Source organism: Hylobates moloch, unplaced genomic scaffold, assembly GCF_009828535.3.
Source record: "Hylobates moloch isolate HMO894 unplaced genomic scaffold, HMol_V3 SCAFFOLD_21, whole genome shotgun sequence".
Taxonomy (NCBI): domain Eukaryota; kingdom Metazoa; phylum Chordata; class Mammalia; order Primates; family Hylobatidae; genus Hylobates; species Hylobates moloch.
Window position 1 is genome coordinate 32,726,260 of NW_026652296.1, and position 18,997 is coordinate 32,745,256.

Genomic DNA, 18,997 nt, shown 5'->3' on the forward strand with positions numbered 1-18,997 from the left:
ATAAGAACGCATTAGGAGGGAAGCACTGGAGTGCTCCTCTTGGCGACGGATGGCCTGGGGCTCCGCGACGGCCTGAGTACACCACCCTCCTACAGCGCGACTCCAGGAGGCCTTGTGGAAGATCCCAACACCATGACCTGCAACTGACTTGGGGCTGGCCACATAGTATTTTAGCAGGGGTGACTCTGGAGAGACACCAGGTCATCTTGCGCACCCCTTGGGACCTTTCCTAGACGCCCTCTAGCTAGAGCTCCAGTCCAGGCACTGACTCCCAGGTGGCCGGTGAAGGCTGAAGGAGAGCTGAAGGACACAGGTGGATGTCACCCCCGAGCATGGCTGCATAGGTGGCATGCAGGCTGGATCCCTGAAAAGCCACCTTGCCACCCCCCCACCCCCCAGCCTCTCCCATCTGGGAATGTCTTGGCTTCTGCACCTGCTCCCCGCAGCTCCCAAACACCTGGTCCTTCCAACCCACTTGTTCCAGGAAAGCCTCTGGGATGGAGGGCGCTTCCCCTTACCACAGTCTCCTCAGCGCTCCTTAAAGGACCGAACCCCTCAGCCCACTGAGGAAAGAGGAGCCCATGACCAAGCCTCCCCTAGTCGGCTATGGGCCCCCTCTGTCCCCTCCCTGACCGTCTCTCAAAGGAACTGGCACTGAGCCCTTCTCTGCTACACCTGTGCTCTGCCCCTGCGGTTCTGTTCCCTCGGCCCTCCTGGAGGGAACCCCTGAGGCCCACACCCTTGATGCCTCCAGACTGACCCTGTTTCAGAGGCTGTTTCCTTCAGTCCTCCCACCTGCCTCCTGTCCTGTGTAGATCAGATGCTGAAGGCAAATACTGGTGCCCCAGATCTCCTGTCCTGTGCCCCACTGGGTCCTTACACAGGCAGGCAGGTTGAGCGACCCAGACGCAGGCACCCACTTTCCCTCTGATTCCCTCCCTTGGGGTCTCAGACTTTACTGGGCTGTGGACTTGAAACTGTAACCGCTGGGTTCCACAAGGCACACTTAACAGTTTTCTGCTGTCCTCCCCTGATGCCACTTATCTTGCCTGTGGATTGTAGAATCTGGGATCTGAAGTAAATGTATAACATCTCATTTTTAGGCCGGGCTTGGTGGCTCATACCTGTAATCCCAGCACTTCGGGAGGCAGAAGTGAGAGGATTGCTCAAGCTCAGGAATTCGAGACCAACCTGGGCAACACGGTGAAACCCCGTCTCTACTAAAATTACAAAAACTTAGCCAGGTATGGTGACACACGCCTGTGGTCCCAGCCACTCAGGAGGCTGAGGTGGGAGGATTGTTTGAGACAGGGAGGTCAGGGCCGCAGTGAGCCAAGACTGCATCACTGCACTCCAGCCATGGTGACAGAGGGAAACCCTGTCTCAAAAAGAAAAGGCTCATTTTAAAAACAAAATATTCCCGGCCGGGCACAGTGGCTCACGCCTGTAATCCCAGCACTTTGGGAGGCCGAGGTGGGTGGATCACAAGGTCCAGAGATGGAGACCATCCTGGCTAACCAACATGGTAAAACCCCGTCTCTACTAAAAATACAAAAAAAATTAACTGGGCATAGAGGCGCATGCCTGTAGTCCCAGCTACTTGGGAAGCTGAGGCAGGAGAGTCGCTTGAACCCGGCAGGTGGAAGTTGCAGTGAGCTGAGATCGTGCCACTGCACTCCAGCCCAGGCAATAGAGCGAGACTCTGTCTCAAAAAAAAAAAAAAAAATTCCCTTAAAGCCCCTTGCCCTCCGGGTGCTGCCTTATCCCTCAGCTGCATTTAAGAGGAAGTTTCTCCAGAGCTCCATGCCCCTCCCGCTATGTCTCTTCAACCGACTTATACCTGTCTTTTGTCCCCACCACACCACTGAAACTGCTGAGACTCCATCTCAAAAAGAAACACAAAACAAAACAAAACGAAACAAAAAACAAAAAGTAAACCCGGTGCGGTGGCACATACCTATAATCCCAGCTACTAGGGAGGATGAGATGGGAGGATCCCTTGAGCTCAGGAGTGTTGAGACCAGCTTGAGCAACATAGGGAGACCCACCCATCTCAAAACAAACAAAAAACCCAATGGAGTGTTAAAGGCAGATATCTCCATGGAGGCATTTCAGGCCTATGACGCCCTCCCAAAGCTCTCTTCTCCATCCTCCATCCTCCATTCCACTCAGACTTTCTGGTCTAGCCTAATGGGCATCCCAGCCAGATACTCCTGACTCCCCTCTGCCTCCTTCCTCTCACCCCGGATGGCCAGATTTCACTGAGTCATTTTATTTCTTTGATTTTTATTTTGTTGAGACAGAGTCTCGCTCTGCCACCTAGGCTGGAGTGCAGCGGCACAAACATGGCTCACTGTAGCCTCGATCTCCTGGCCTCAGGCGATCCTCCCACATCAGCTGGGACTACAGGTGCGCACCATTGTGCCTGGCTAATTTTTTTTTTTTTTTGAGAGAAACGGGGTCTCACTCTGTCTCACAGGCTGGAGTGCAGTGATGCAATCTTGGCTCAGTGCAACCTCCGTCTCCCAGGTTTAAGCGATTCTCCTGCCTCAGCCTCCCCAGGAGCTGGGATTACAGGCATGCACCACCATGCCTGGCTAATTTTTGTTTTTTTTTTTTTTGAGGCAGAGTTTTGCACTGTTGCCCAGGCTGGAGTGCGCTGGTGCCATCTCGGCTCACTGCAAGCTCCACCTCCTGGGTTCACGCCATTCTCCTGCCTCAGCCTCCAGACTAGCTGGGACTACAGGCGCCCGCCACCATGCCCGGCTAATTTTTTGTACTTTTAGTAGAGATGGGATTTCACCCTGTTAGCCAGGATGGTCTCGATCTCCTGACCTCGTGATCCGCCTGCCATGCCTGGCTAATTTTTGTATTTTTGGTAGAGGGGGTTTTGCCATGTTGGCCAGGCTGGTCTTGAACTCCTGGCCTCAGGTGATCCACTGCCACGGCCTCCCAAAGTGCTGGGATTACAGGCGTGAGCCACTGTGCCCAGCCTTATTTTTTTTATATTTATTTATTCATTAAGACAGGGGCTTGCTGTGTCGCCCAGGCTGGAGTGCAGCGGTGAGATCACTGCTCACTGCAGCCTCGATCTCCCAGGTTCCCGCAATCTGTGCACCTTGGCCTCCCAAATTGCAATTACAGGCGTGAGCCACAGCACTCGGCTGAGTCCTTTTATTTCTACCTCGGGTCTGCAGCATCCTGGTTGCCATAGCCTTCCTTGGACCCTTGGCAGGCATGGCTTCCCATACCTCGCAGCCAGCCGCTCTCTCTCAAGTCACTGGGATTTTACCAGCCTCTTGGGGCTCCCGCTGCCTTGACCAGCGTTCTCAGCCCCTGGCAGCCCTTCTCCAGCTGCAGCTGCTCCGCCTCCTCGCTGTTCCTGGGGAGGAGAGGTGCTGTTCCCACGCTATCTCTCTATGATTGAGGACTTGTCATCTGTAATGGTTAGTTATTTGTGGGAGCCCTATGTCCAGCTCTGAACCAGGCCAAGTGACTGGGCTCATCTGCCCACTGAATCAACTGCCTGATACTCCCTGTTGGTCTAACTGGACCCCAGCAACCATGCCAGTCTCCTGTTCCCCTCCAAATCTTTTTTAATTGTTTTAGACAGGGTCTTTCTCTGTCACCCAGGCTGGATTACAGTGGCACAGTCACAGCTCACTGCAGCCTTGACCTCCTGGGCTCAACTCATCCTCCTACCTCAGCCTCCCAAGTAGCTGGGACTACAAGCAGATGTCATCACGCTCGGCTAATTTTTTTATTTTCAAAAATTTTGGAAAAGACGCCCTTGCTATGTTGCCCAGGCTGGTCCCGAACACCTGGCTTCAAGAGATCTCAATCTTTGTTTGGACTGTCTTCCCCCACCCCATAACTCTTCCCGTCCCGTCAGCTTTTGCTTTCTATCCATGGGAGCCCAGCATGAGACTGGTTGTCCTGGTAGTGCTGCAGGGTGCTGGGAGGGGGAACATAGCCTCCACTGGCCTCCTTTCTTTCCTGGGGGGCATCTCCAGGCCCCTTGGGTAGGTGGGAGGATAACCCTTTGGTGCTCAACAAACACAGCGGTAAGCCCTCTCTCAGTTGCCATCTACCTCTACTGAGAGAAAGATCCAGGCTCCTATAACATAAGGGCATCCAGGAGGGCAAGGAGCCCCTGCCCTGCAGAGGGTTAACAAGGACCTGCTCCCCTCAGGATGGCATCCGTCTGCCCCACCCCTCCGTCCATACTCACAGTCCAAAGCTAGCATGGGCAGGAGTGGGCTAGGGCTCTCGGCTCACTGATTCTAAAAGCTCATGAATTCCAGGCACACAGACTGTCAAGGTCTTGCGGCAGGCATGCAGGAGACCACTGGGCAGGAAGATTCCGGGGCTGCCCCACTGCCCTCCTGTCAGGCCTCTCTGCCCTCCACAGCCCAGCCTCTCACAACCAAACACTGGCTTCCTTCCCCACCCTCATCTACCCCCAGGCCCTACTCCATCAAAATCCCATCACCTGCTACCCAAGGAAGAATTCTACCTGGTGACCCTAAGGTTCTCTGGGTAGCCTGTCACCTCCTGGCCATCCTTGGCTGATCTGTGTCCCTCATGTCTTCCTCACCCATGGCTCTCCTCGCTGGTCCCCATCCTGCTCAGGGGCCTGGATGTCACCACTGGGGGCTGATGTGGCCTGAGGCCCCATCCAGGTCACCTTCCTCTCCAGCCCCAACTCCTCCCAGGAATTCGGAGGCACAGGGGAGAGAGAGGCCCAGGGCGACACCCTGGAGCAAGACCTCCAGCCTCTTTAGATCTCTGATCACTGTTATCTATAAAACAAATAAGCTGGAATGGAGTTTTCATAGCTAGAAAATTCCATGAATTTTGTCTCAAACTGAAATAATCTTATCAAACCATCTTTCCATTTCCTGTTGTCCTTATTTCTCTATTTGTACATTCATCCAGGCATGAAATTTCAGAGTAGAGATGTAAAGTTTCTTAAATATGTTCAGTCGTGAGAGGAAAACAAAAATCACACTTTATTGCTGCAAGAAAAGCAGTAGTAATTTGTGGGATAAAATGAAAATTATTCACACTTTATTTGGTTAATATATATATATTTTACAGATTTACAGTCATTTATGAGTAGGACATAAAATTTATTGAACCTGATGTAATTTTTTAAAAAACCAAACTCTTTTAGCTGGTCAATTTAGGAATGCAGAGGCCTGGGAAAAACAGGAATAATTTGTGGATAAACAAATTTACTTTTCGTCAAATTTTTAGAGAATGAAACAAAAAAAGTCTTTGGATTTGTTTCAAAACGTTAGGTTTTTTCCACTTGGGCTTTTTCCACTTTTACCTCGAGGTCATCTCCTTAGCTGTTGCCTAGTTAGTCATGGTCTTGTCAATTGTTCCTTCAAAATGGCTCTCCAGTTGGTCCACTTCTCACCTCCACCCACGCGGAGCAGCAGCCCATTCCCCACATCATAGTCTATATGACCTTTCTTTCTTTTTTTTTCTTTGAAACGGAGTCTCGCTGTCGCCCAGGCTGGAGTGCAGTGGCGGCATCTCGGCTCACTGCAACCTCCGCCTCCCAGGTTCAAGCAATTCTCCCGCCTCAGCCTCCTGAGTAGCTGGGATTAAAGGCGCCCGCCACCACGCCTAGCTGATTTTTGTATTTTTAGTAGAGACAGGGTTTCACCATGTTGGTCAGGCTGGTCTTGAACCCCTGACCTCGTGATCCACCCGCCTCGGCCTCCCAAAGTGCTGGGATTACAGGTGTGAGCCACGGCGCCCAGCCTTTTTTTTTTTTTTTTTTTTTGAGACAAAGTCTCGCTCTGTCGCCCAGGCTGGAGTGCGATGGCAGGATCTCGGCTCACTGCAACCTCCGCCTCTTGGGTTCAAGTGATTCTCCTGCCTCGGCCCCACTGAGTAGCTGGGATTATGGGCACCTGCCACCACGCCCGGCTAATTTTTGTATTTTTAGTAGAGACAAGGTTTCACCATGTTGGCCGGGCTGGTCTAGAACTCCTGACCTCAAGTGATGTGCCTGCCTTGGCCTCCCAAAGTGCTGGGATTACAGGTGTGAGGCACCGTGCCCGGCTCTACATGACCTGTCTTTTTCTCTTCTTCTTTTTTTTTTGACCTTTCTTTTGTTTAAGAAAAATAGATTGTCAAACAGGATCCCATGATCATTGGTATCCCTGGGTTGTGCTGAGGCACTATAAAACCAAACAATGGGCTGGGTGCAGTGGCTTACACCTGTAACATAGCACTTTGGGAGGCCAAGGCAGGAGGATCGCTTGAGCCCAAGAGTTTGAGACCTGCCTGGGCAACATAGATAACATCTCTACAAAAAATGCAAAATTTGGCCCAGCATAGTGGTGTGAACCTGTAGTCCCAGCTATTCAGGAGGCTGAGTGGGGAGGATGACCTGAACCCAGGGGAGGTTGAGGCTGCAGTGAGCCGTGATCCATAGCCTAGGCTACAGAGTGAGACTCTGTTTAAAAAAAAAAATCATGTAGGTTAGCTGGGTGAGGTGGCACATGCCTGTAGTCCTAGCTACTCAAGAAGCTGAGATGGGAGATTACCTGAGCCCCGGGAGATTGAGGCTGCAGTGAGCTGTAATTGCACCACTGCACTCCAGCCTGGACAACAGAGTGAGACTCTGTCAAAAAAAAAAAAAAAAAAAAAAAGCCAGGTGTGGTGTCTCATGCCTGTAATCCCAGCACTTTGGGAGGCTAAGGATGGTGGATCACTTGAGGTCAGGAGTTCAAGACCAGCATTCTCAACGTGGTGAAACCCTGCCTCTAGTAAAAATAAAATAAAATAAAATAAAAAAAAATGCTGGGAGGCCGGGCGTGGTGGCTCACGCTTGTAATCCCAGCACTTTGGGAGGCCGAGGCGGGCGGATCACGAGGTCGGGAGATCGAGACCACGGTGAAACCCCGTCTCTACTAAAAATACAAAAAATTAGCCGGGCGTGGTGGCGGGCGCCTGTAGTCCCAGCTACTCGGAGAGGCTGAGGCAGGAGAATGGCGTGAACCCGGGAGGCAGAGCTTGCAGTGAGCCGAGATTGCGCCACTGCACTCCAGCCTGGGCAATAGAGCGAGACTCCGTCTCAAAAAAAAAAAAAAAAAAAAAAATGCTGGGTGTGGTGGCATGTGCCTATAATCCCAGCTACCCGGGAGGCTGAGGCAGCAGAATCTCTTGAACCCAGGGGGTGGAGGTTGCAGTGAGCCGAGATCTCGCCACTGCACTCCAACCTGGGTGACAGAGCAAGACTGTCTCGGAAAAAAAAAAAATCAAGTAGGTGTCTGACATCAGAAAAGCTCAGAAACTGCAGGGAGATGTGTAATGCTGGTTCAGGGGAGCAAGCCATTCTGTGGGGGGCCCACCTCTCAGATGGGCCTGGTATGGAGACCCAAGGCCAGGCTAATCAGAAAACTCCATTCCTCCTGACCATTGTAACTATTCAGGGATGAGAATGTGATCCTTGCCTTTGGGACCCAGGTGCTGCTGGTGGTGTAGAGGAAGCTTGCTGCAGAGGAAGAATGAAGCCACCAAAGATAGAGAGAGGGTTCTGATGACATATTAGTGCCTGGGCCCGGCTGACTTGTAGCTGGTACTAGTCTGGACTCCTGCAGAAACCAAGCTGATCTCTTTCTGTCATGGGCTGGAAGTGGGTCACATGGTCATGTCTTCTTTGGGCATAACTTTTCCCTAGAGTGTAGGATAAACATTGGTGTTTCTCCGTGTTCCTTGGCAGGCTCTCTGATTTTCAGCAGCTCCACATGAGATCTGCTCTAAATCACTTTCCACAATCGACTCTGCCAAGATTCCCTGACTCTGGGGCTCCCACTCTGGTAAGCAGCACTAGGGTTTCAGTAGTCCCCTGTCCCTACTGAGGGCTCCAGGTGGAAGATGGGATCCCTTCCCCATTCTCAGGTTTCCTGGCCTCTAAGTCCCTCTGAGAGCCCTTCATCATTTACTGTCTCCCCATCGTTCTGGCAATTCCTAGGGGTTAATCCCCAAACCCTAGAGGTTTTGCCGTAATGCAAGCACAGGCGCTCCATCAAAGTTCAAACCCCGGCCTGCAGGATGGGGATGCCGAGGCTCTGGGGAAGAGGTTGTGAAGGGGTAACATTGCTGCCAGCCCCCTCCCCCAAGTCTACCAGGCCCTTCCCGTGCAGATTTGCATTTGGTTTGCACAGGACTAATTTATCTCAAGGAACTTCCACACCTAAGACCACCATCCAATCACCTGAAGCTATCTGCGGAGGCTACACCCTTCCCCCCGGGCCAGCTTCCACATCTGCCCAGTGGGGCATTTTCCCTTGTCCCACCCAGCGACTGGTTGACAGGAAGCAGGGTGTCTATGGACTGGCAACGGGCGCCCCTTTTCCTCACCTCCCTGCGCGCCCAGCGGGGGCCCGGGGTGTGGTCAGCTGGGAGGCCCGCGCCACGTGCGGCAGGAACCGCCTGGCGAGTGGAACCCGAGCTTGCACGGGGACAGCTGATGCCTTTCTGGTCGCTCCTCTAGAGCTCCGCGGGCTCCGGCAAACCTCCCCGTTAGAACTTGCGGTTCCAACGCGCAGCGCCAAATCCGTCCCTTACTTGACCCGTCAGCGCCTCCAGTCGTTCCCATGTATAAAGTAGGACCGAGGAGCCACCTCGCCGAGCTTTCACTGCGTGGAAAAGCGCCCATCAGGCTGGAAAGGCGTGTTTCCTACTGCAGCTCGGCCGCGGCAGGCTGGGGCCGAGAACCGGCACCCGCGCACCGCGGCCTAAGACGAGGGTGAGGGACCCGGGCGGGGCAGGAGGGCCCCGGAGAGCCCCGTTCCCATAGCCGGCTTCCTTGAGCCCCTCCCCGACTTCTGGGACTCCCCAAGTTCCCACCCCCCAAGCCAGTGTGGTTTCTTCAGATGAATTTTATTCTCCACGGGCTGCTCCGGCGTCTAGGGAGGGAGTGTGAGCTCCGAGGACTCCCCGCAGCATCCCCAGCAGAGGCGTCCGGGGGAGGCTGAGGGCCGGCCCCCATCACCCCCGCCCCAGGAGCACCACGGGACTGAGCCTATGGCACAGGCATCAACTGGAGGCCTTGCTTGTTCAGTGATAAGTTTATTGGTCCTTAGCATGACATCTCGATTACCAAGGTAAATTCACATACACAACTGCAGGTAAAAACATGTAAAATAATATAAAAATAAATTGAAGGCTACTTTTATATATTTACTGAATTAAGTAGTGTAATAAATATTATGATAAGCAAAAAGCTTCAATCACACAATTCAGTTTCACTGAAGTTACAGTAGTGTTTGTAAATACGAGTTTTAAAATTTAAGTTACAAATATTAAAGCACTGAAAAACTAGTACAAAAGTGAATTTTGGCACGTAAGTGAGCTCTTATGTCATTAGTATTTGACACCCTGGGATAATGAGGAAGCCAGTTCTCACCTACTTTTTTGAGGTACAACTATCCAACTAGATCAGCAACACGGCTGGAATACTTCGTAGTTTACAATCTTTGAATTGAACTTTTCCCTTTTGAGAAGCCCAAAGAGCAACCCAGAGCTTATTACTGTGCAAAAATTCTCCAAAATCCTAATAGAATTTAGGAGGGAACTTTTTCTTGCGACCCGAAGGGCCCAATGTCCAGGCTTCAGGTCAGAGAGCCCCTAGGGCTCAGAGGGGCTGGCTCAACTCCTTGCCAACGGCCCTTCCTTAGGATAATCATCCCATTTTCTCCAATTTCTGTCTTCTTCTTCCAATCGAAAACAGAAAAATCCCATGTAAAAACATAAAATAACCCATAACTTCAGCGACTTCAACATTATCCCACGCACTCTGGGTGATATAAACTGAAGCTGCTAACAGGAAAGTTGGCAAAAAGCATGTAAGTCCCTGGAGGACTGCCTGTCCCTAGGAACCCACCCCCGCTGTCTTTGCTGGGTCCCTGGATCCACTTCTGTGGTCAAAAGCAGTGTCATAGCCATTCCTTTGGAGACAGTGGAAGACCCTGCTCCTCCCACCTGGAGCGCTGCCTGGAGGAATCAAGTGGATACTGAACTTCACAGAACAGAGAGGCCTGGCAGGTTCCAGGAGGCATCCCCTGGCCTCAGTCCTCAAAGGAGCTCACACAGTGCACCGCTGGTGTGCCTTATCAGTGGGGCAGAGCAAGTGGCCCCAGGAATGCCCTTTCGCCAGCTGCCCCTTCACGTTCCCGAGTAGGCTGAGGAGCATCGACAGAGGCCTCAGTCAGTTTTGCCTTTTTGGCTTTGGTGCTTAACGTTTTGACTTTTTTCAATCACAGTTTCATATTCAAGTTGAGGTAATCACAGTTTTTTTCTCTAAGAGGAGAGGAGTTGGGACAGTGGGGCAAGTTGGTGAGAGAGCATTTCTATGAACAGAAACCAAGACCACCACGTAGTATAGCCCCACATGGTGAGAAGACCCGCTCTCATGGGCGGGCTCCGACCCCTCTTTAAAAACTCTTGTGCAGCAGCCAGACTGCCAGGCCAGTGCAGTCAGGAAATGGCTCAAGCTCCTAAAGCTAGAGCTTTCATTTAAAACTTCACAGCAGCCCACTTAGAGAAATGGCCTGTGGTTCCCACCCCCCAACCCCCTTTCTAAGGCTGCTCAAGTTTGAGTTTTTAAAAAGAGCTCGGTAGAGCTAAAGGAAGCTACAGTAACTCATTGCTTATTAATCAATTGCACTTAAGATCTATGTTATTGATTCTGAAGCAGAGGCAAGCCCTTGACAGACCCCAGCCTCTGGCCAGCCAGAAGTCAGGGGGCTCCCAGACTTAGGTTCCAAAGTGGGGCCCTTGTCACCAGTGGCTTTTGGAGCTGGGACTGGAGCACGTGGGTCTTTTCAGAAGCCCTTCTTGATGCAAAATTTCTTATCAATGGTATCTGGAGTTTTGTTCATTTGGCTTCAAATTGTTTCTTTTTCTAATATATTTTACTGACAAGCCCTTGAGAGCTGCTTTGCTACTTGCATGCAGGCCTCTGTGTGACCAGGCACACAGACTACATGTGCTCCATCCTGTCTCTCTGCTACTCCAGGGTCCTTGCTCAAAAACCCCCTATATTACTGGAAACTGCTGGTTTTACCTATGTGCTTCTTCCTAAGGCATGCAAAAAAAAAGAAAAATGTGAAATTCAGAAAACATTTACAGTTCAGGCAGCTGAGGCACTGAAGTCCTAAGAGACATCACCTAAATATCAGTGGCTGTGACTCCCCTGTCCCCCGCACCAATTATGAAGGTCAGGCATGGGACACACTTGTAATTCCCCTCTGCTTTATGGTCCAGCTGAAAACAATGCCATTAGAAGGAATTCTAACTCAGGTATTGCAATTATTTCAAATTCCCAATCCTTAGGAGCCACACAAGCCCAGGGCCAGCAACAACGCTTTGGGGAGTGGGGGGATGAGTTTCCTGAAGTTTGTGGCTGAAAAGCAGGCCTTCCTTGGCAAGGCTTGTGGAAGGGCTGGGTGCTGGAGACTGACCCCACAAGTGATCAGCCACTAGGCCTAAGACTAACCAGCTGCAGGACGCCCCCTTCCACAGTGAGGTGAAGCCTCACCAGGGGGCCTGAGCAGCAGGCTTGCTCTTGTTGTCCCTACATTAGGACACCCGAATGATGTGACAGGAGAGCTAAAGAATCACCCACAAGGGGAAAAGCTGATGTCAACTTAAGAGCCACACACCTCTGGAAAGCAACAAGCCTCCTTCAGTTTAGTCCAGAAGGGAAATCTCCTCATTTGTGAACACATTATTCATCTCAACCCAAGCTGCTGGCTCTGTGGACTGGGCCTGGGCAAGGCTGTGCTGCTCCTCCCAGGACTGGGCCCACGGCCAGTACGGCCAGCTCCTCCAGGGAAAGGGGCCTAGCAGGGGAGGCAGGCACTCCACTGGGGAAGATGGCTCTCGTGGAGGAGCATCTGAGGCTTGAGGCCTGTCGTGGCCTCACCTCCCAGACATGGCCACAGTTCAGGCAGCCAGGGTTCCTTCTAAGTCCCAGTAGCTCCTCTGTGTAATCCTAATGCTTCTCCCCAGCTTCAAGGGCACAAAGGAGATCCTGTTATCAGAAACCCAGAGCTCCTGGACTGCCAGTTGCATACGTAGATGGGCAGGCCCTATCTGCTCATCCTTGAGTATTCCCCCCACCCCCAAAATCAATGGTGCAGGTGATGCTCTTCAGCGCTATACAGGGAATAAAGACAACATGCACTCAAGCCAGCACACATAGGCCAAGGAGAACAAAGACAGCCCCTTAAGGGAGAGGTCTCCAGGAGAGCTGAGGTTAAGACACCCGTTCGTCCATCTCCAAGGTGGACATTCTGCAGGACGTACGGGCCCAGCCTTCCTCTAGGGCTTCAGCTCAAAGAGGTCATGATACTCCTGCTGTTCCAGCTCCTGGTTATACTTCTCAATTTCCCGGTTGGCTTCTTCCACATAGTCATTCATGAACTGGTCCATGACTGGTATCTCATTAAGGAAGAGAGCTGTGAGCCTGGAGGACAAAGGAGCCTGCTTGGGCCCAGAGGGGCCTGTAGGCAGGTGAGAGGGGTTTGCTGAGGAAGTGAGTGTCTGGCCCATAGAGAGGGAACCTGATGGACTCTCTGTATATACTGGCAGCACCACAGCTACAAAGAATGCAATGGCTGTTGTCATAGGGACGTTAATGAGGTCCTAGAACTGAGCCCTTCAGTTTCAGCCCTATCCATCTTTTCACAGGTTAACTGTTGTAATTAGGCTGTCTTTGACTTGTAAATCATGACTCTGATGACTACAGACTTCAGGATATCACCGCAGCTGCATCCAAACTATAACCCACAGGCTGGGCGCAGTGGCTCACGCCTGCCATACTAGCACTTTGGGAGGCTGAGGCAGATGGATCACGTGAGCCCAGGAGTTTGAGACCAGCCTGGGCAACATGGCGAGACCTCGTCTCTAAGCTGGGCGCGGTGGCTCATGTCTGTAATCCCAGCACTTCGGGAGGCCGAGGCGGAAGGATCACCTGAGGTCGGGCGTTTGAGACCAGCCTGACCAACACGGAGAAACCCCGTTTCTACTAAAAATACAAAATTAGCCGGGCATGGTGGCAGGCGCCTGTAATCCCAGCTACTCGGGAGGCTGAGGCAGGAGAATCGCTTGAACCTGGGAGACGGAGGTTGCAGTGAGCTGAGATTGCGCCACTGCACTCCAGCCTGGGCAGCAAGAGTGAAACTCCATCTCCAAAATAAATACATATATATATATATATATATATATTAAAACAAGACAAAACCAAAAAACTATAACCCACAGAGTCACACTAGCAACCACTCAATAAAGGAGCAATTTAACTTTAACAGCTTTAGAGACTGAAATGAAAAGTTCGCCCCTGAGGTTTGCCCCTGTGCATTCCTGACCCATCAGTGGACATGCAGAGTGCTCCTGGGGCTCAGATGCATGGCTCTGGCAGACAACTGCTTTACAGACAGGCTCACACACTCCCAGCCTCACTGCCCGGGTTCCACACAGGGACCACGCTGTTCCAAGGATACGCGGGTGAAAATCAGTTTTGTCACCAAAGAAGTTAACAAATTGGGTGCCATTATAAAAGTAGCCTGCAGGTAGGGGTTCCAAGTGGCGTTTTACCTGTAGGAAAAAAGAGACCTGTAATAATTATCTGACTATTTTCTATACTTCACTCACTCATTAAAAACAAACAAGTCTATTTCCCTAGCAAGAGAGACTACTCTGCTGTACAGAGGAGCTAGGAAGCTAACACCCCCAGCAAACCTCAAGCCCTGCCTGAGATGGTTCCCCACCTCTCAGGTGAGGAGCTCTGGGAGGTCCTAGTGGGATGAAGCTCCCATGGTGCGCAGTGGTACAGATGTGTGAACACACTTTTTTTTTTTTTTTTTGAGATTGAGTCTTGCTTTGTCACCCAGGTTGGAGTGCAGTGGCGTGATCCTGGCTCACTGGAACCTCCATCTCCTGGGTTCATGCAATTCTCCTGCCTCAGCCTCCCGAGTAGCTGGGATTACAGGCATGCACCAACATGCCTGGCTAATTTTTGTATTTTTAGTAGAGACAGGGTTTCACCATATTGATCAGGCTGGTCTTGAACTCCTGACCTCAAGTGATCCACCCACCTCAGCCTCCCAAAGTGTTGGGATTACAGGCGTCAGCCACCACGCCCGGCCATGAACACACTCTTTATTGGCTGTTTCCCCCTCCCCTCTTTCATCCTCCTGTTTCCTAGTGTCTCCTAGAATCACTTCCAAAATAAACTACCTGTACTTAACTCCTTGTTCATGGTTGGCTTTCGGGGGAACATGCATTATAAGGACTACCTTATGCCCATGTTGTCCTCCCCAGGAGCACCCAGGGTTGTCCGGGCCTATAGGAGCTGTTTATGAAAGGGGCCCCCTCAAATCCAAAGCAGGGGCTCCTGGAGTCCCAGAATACTTTCCTGCCCCACCTGCTCACTTCTGGCATCCTGGGGACCTAGACTCTGTGTCCTTTTTAGCTTTTTGTCCCCAAACCCCTCAGGAAAAGGCCCCAGTGAGCATGGTGACTGAGGCAGAGGCTGGGGGTCAGAGCCTGGAGGCTGGGAGGCTCATCAAGGGGGTCTCTCAATCAGCCTCTTATCCTGGCCTCAGGTTCCACAACCTTCCTATAAGCAGCCTCTGGATCTAGACAGTTTTTGCCTGGGCTCTAGCTGGTTCATCTGTAACACAGGTCTTCTGCAGTTGCTTGAACAAGGTGCCAAGGCAGGGCCTCCGGTCATCAGCTTCTCCCACAAATACTGGCTCTACCCAATCTGATGCCCAGGTCACACCAGAGGTCTCCTGCGCCCTCCTCACTGAGGCTGCAAAGGCCAGAATTCTGTACCCAGCTTCCCTCTGTGGCCTGGGAGAAGCAAGACCTCCAGCATGTCCTACAAACAGCTCCTCACTCAGAGAATCCAAAATACAGAGCTAGGCAAGCCGAGGACAGCCCTGGGCCACCGAGGGGAGAAGCCAGGGCAAGGCACTCACGTGGATGCTCCTGATCTCCTGTTGCGTCAGCATTCCCCTGGTCTTCAGGGCTTTCCTCTGAGGCTTCTGCAGAGATGGGGAGTGGAGGGTCAGGTCCCAGCAGAACTCATGGAGTGCATGGGCAGGGGAGGGCTCTGGGCTCTATTACACGACTAAGATCTCTGCAGTGGAGAAAGCACGTGCGCTATGGCCTGGATATATAATATTCTGCCTGTCTGCTCTTTGAGAAAACCACCTTCCCATCACAGAGCCCTGTGAGCCAGCAGGGAACAAGCAGCAGAGGACAGCCCAGTGTTTTCATAAATGGGAATGGTCGTGCCTCTTTGTAGATTCTTATCCCTAAACCCTACCAATGAGAGGCAGACAAAGGGGCAGCCTGAGGTCCCACAATCAAGAACCATTTAGAAGCTTATCCAAGTGAGGCAGCCCACGCCTCAGTATAAAGACAGGTCCCTAATGAGCATCTACAGAAGACCCAGGCCTCAGCTAACTCTATTCCCAGAGTTCTAGGATGAACTAAACCCCCAAGGCTGTGCTACAAGGCTTAGCACCCAAAGCTTGCAGAGAACCTGGCTCACAGAGCAAACAACATAGCAGGCGTGCCTGGAGTTTGCTCTGAGTGGCTTCCTCCCTCTCTCAAAGTGTCCCTGCTGGCTGGGCCAGGGAGGGGAAGTCCAGTGGGGAGGCATCAGGGAGGCAGTGGCGGGGCTTCTCAGGGCCAACAGCAGCTCTGAGGTGTCTTGGTCACATCTGTGTCAGGTCTGTCTGGGCTCTGGAAACCACCTGCTTAGCTGACTGCCGCAGCCAGTCCTTGATGCTGTCTTCCTTCAGGGAGCAGCCAATGAACACAAGGTAGCACTCCTGCTGCCCGCTGCTGTCTTGAGATATGCTTTTGGAGTCTGGTGGTGGTGTGGGTCCTTCCAAAACTGGCATGATGCTCAAGGAGTTGGCCAGTGTGTTGTGGCAGACCTCCATGGTCCTCTCAGAGTCTGTAAGGAGAACACACACTAGTCCCTGAGAACCTGCCTTGAAAGGATACAGCTATGCTAAGACTGTGACAATGTAGATGGTTGGGACAGATTCACGAGAAAATGCAAGAGAGAGAACTGATGTGACAGGTAGCAGCTTAGAAAGGATGGAGTAGGTGAGCACAGTGGCTCATGCTTGCGGTCCCAGCTACTCAGGAGGCTGAGGCAGGAGGAGCACTTGAGCCCAGGAATTCAAGGCTGCAGTGAGCTGAGATTGCGCCACTGTACTCCAGCCTGGGTGACAGAGGGAGACCCCATTTTGTTTTGTTTTTTAAAAAGGAAAAGAAAGGATGGAGTAAGAGAGAGAGAGAGAGGAACAAAATAAGTTTCTGGCTTGGCTGATCTGGGTGATCAGGTGGACACTATTATCCCAGAAGGGAAACACAAGAGAAAAAAAAGGTTTATAGGTGGGAGAAGAGGAAGAGTTTGACTCCGCACTTGTGGCATTTGAAAGTCTGTAAGACCCTGAGCGTGAAAAATCCACATAGTCCCTGGTAGTTGCTGGAAGAGCCGTTATGGAAGAGGTGGTTGAGGAAAAGCAAAGAAACCCCCTTGGTAGAAGTGGGCGGCTCCCAGCAGAGGCCTCAGAGGCCAAGGGAGGAGGGCACAGCCAACAGTACAACAAAAAAATTAGCTGGGTGTGATGGTGTGTTCCTGTAGTCCTAGTTACTTGGGAGGCTGGGGTGGGCAGTGACCTTAGGATTGCACTACTGCACTCCAGCCTGGGCAACAGAGCAAGACCCTGTCTCAAAAACAAAACAAAACAGACAAAAAACAGTACAGCAGTGTTGCACGAAGGTCACACAGATGAGAATGGGAAAAAGTGTTACATGCTAAGATGAGGGCTAGGAGTGACTGGAGACCCAAGAAGTGGGCAAGGGCTCCCTGAAAGGCAAGATGAGAAAGGATCCAGAAAAAAGAGAGGTTAAATTTGAACAAAAAAAAGAGTCAATAGCAGATCTAAATAAACAAGAGGCTGGGTGTGGTGGCTAATACCTTAATTCCGGCACTTTGGGAGGCCAAGGCAGGAGGATGACTTGAGCCCGGGAATTTGAGACCAGCCTGGGCAACATAGGGAGACCTTGTCTCCACAAAAAAGAAAAAAATCAGCCAGGCATGGTGGTTCACGCCTATAGTCCCAGCTACTTGGGAGGCTGAGGTAGGATGATTGCTTGAGCCTGGGAGGTCAAGGATGCAGTGAGCCAAGATCAAACCACTATACTCTGGCCTAGGTGACAAAGTGAGACATTGTTTCAAAAAATAAAAAGAGAAAAGAAATATTGAGATGGAGTTTCACTCTGTCGCCCAGGCTGGAGTGCAGTGGCGCAATCTCGGCTCACTGCAACCGCCGCCTCCTGGGTTCAAGTGATTCTCCCACCTCAGCTTCCCAAGTAGCTGGGATTAAAGGCATGTGCTACCATGCCTGGCTAATTTTTTTTTTTTGAGACAGAGTTTCGCTCTTGTTGCCCAAGCTGGAGTGCAGTGGCACAATCTCGGCTCACTACAACCTCCACCTCCCAGGTTCAAGTGATTCTCCTGTCTCACCCTCCCGAGTAGCTGGGATTACAGGTGTCCACCATCACGCCCAGCTAATTTTGTATTTTTAGTAGAGTCAGGGTTTCACCATGTTGGTCAGATGGTCTCAAACTGCTGGCCTCAAATGATCTGCCTGCCTTGGCCTCCCAAAGTGCTGGGATTACAGGTGTGAGCCACTGAGCCCGGCCTAATTTTTTTTATTTTTAGTAGAGATGGGGTTTCACCATATTGGCCAGGCTGGTCTCGAACTCCTGACCTCAAGTGATCCTCTCGTCTCAGCCTCCCAAAGTGCTGGGATTACAGGCATGAGCCACTGCACCCGGCCAAAAAAGAAATAAAAATAAAGAAGAAAAGGAGGTGATGGGTGAGAGGGAAAAACAAAAGTACCAAGACCTCTGAAGCAGCAGGGGCTGGCTGTTGGAGCCTGAGATCAGTGGGCTTGGGTATGGGGCCGAAGTTTCTGATTTGATCACATAAATTAAGCAAAAGCTATGAGCCAAGGACCCATGTAATTCTCCCATCTGAACCATTATGGTTCTATGCTTGAAGCCCTCAGTGGTTCCCTACAGCAGACACTGATAGTTGCCGACCCCCCATATCGTCTCCCTCTTCTTCCAATACCAACTCCCCCATGGGTGATGGGTCCAGAAAGGCACAGCAATCCAATGAGATAAGTCAGCAGAGAAATTGGGGGGAGGCGCTGCACTGACAAAGGCACCCGCCGGAAGAGCCAGCCTCTCCTCACTGGCTAGATGCAGTGTTTGGCTTTGACACCCAGACCTGTAGCTTTGACACCCTTTGGCTTTGACACCCAGACCACTTGGCAACCATAAGGGGCAGGAACCTGAAAGACAAGCTGACACACCAAGAAGGGGAGGACACGAAGACATACATCACCTGGGTCCTCAGTGGCCTTGCTCCGCTGCTTGAGCGCCTCACTTGTTATACAGCCAACACCTGCTAGCTGAGTGGGGGTTCTCTGTGATAACAGCTGAAGACACCCTAACAGACTCACTCCCTCTCTCCCTACTCCCAGGCTCCAGTCACAGTAAATGCTTTTTGGTTCCTGAAATGTGTCTTTCCTGCCTCTGGATTATAGCAAATGCTATTTCTTTCCCCTGGAATACTGTACCTTTCCTCAACATTGAGTTGACTGACTCCTACTGGTTTTGAGGCCTTCTCTGATGCCCACCCCAGGACAGCAAGGGCTCCAGAGGTCTACAAGTGATCCTCAGGCCTGCTAGTCTGAAGAGAGGAGAAGGCAAACGGAAACTCAAAGACTTAGGTCAGAAATGGATCTGGAGCTGAAGAGCTCAGCATTGGGGCAGCTCCTGGTTTTAGGTCTAGAGGAAGCCATGACTGGCTCAAGAGGTGTGGAGTGTAAGGCTCTGAACAAGAAGTTCAAAAAGCTGTGAGAAG

General features: G+C 51.5%; 1 protein-coding gene across 2 annotated transcripts in view; it reads right to left on the minus strand.

Annotated features, from left to right (window-relative positions):
* Positions 1-9,080: 9,080 nt before the first annotated feature.
* The window catches only part of DNAAF9 (dynein axonemal assembly factor 9), a 160,836-nt gene continuing 150,919 nt past the window's right edge, over positions 9,081-18,997 (minus strand). Inside the window, exons 34-38 of one of the 2 annotated variants that reach the window (XM_058432850.1) lie at positions 15,798-16,003; positions 15,015-15,080; positions 13,533-13,626; positions 12,337-12,464; positions 9,081-11,106 (exon numbers count right to left, since the gene is read on the minus strand). In XM_058432850.1, coding sequence (XP_058288833.1) covers positions 12,352-12,464; positions 13,533-13,626; positions 15,015-15,080; positions 15,798-16,003 — 479 coding nt within the window. In that variant the 3' untranslated portion in view covers positions 9,081-11,106; positions 12,337-12,351. Of the gene's footprint in view, positions 12,465-13,532; positions 13,627-15,014; positions 15,081-15,797; positions 16,004-18,997 lie in introns of both variants that reach the window. The other variant, XM_032142449.2, reaches the window with a different exon arrangement.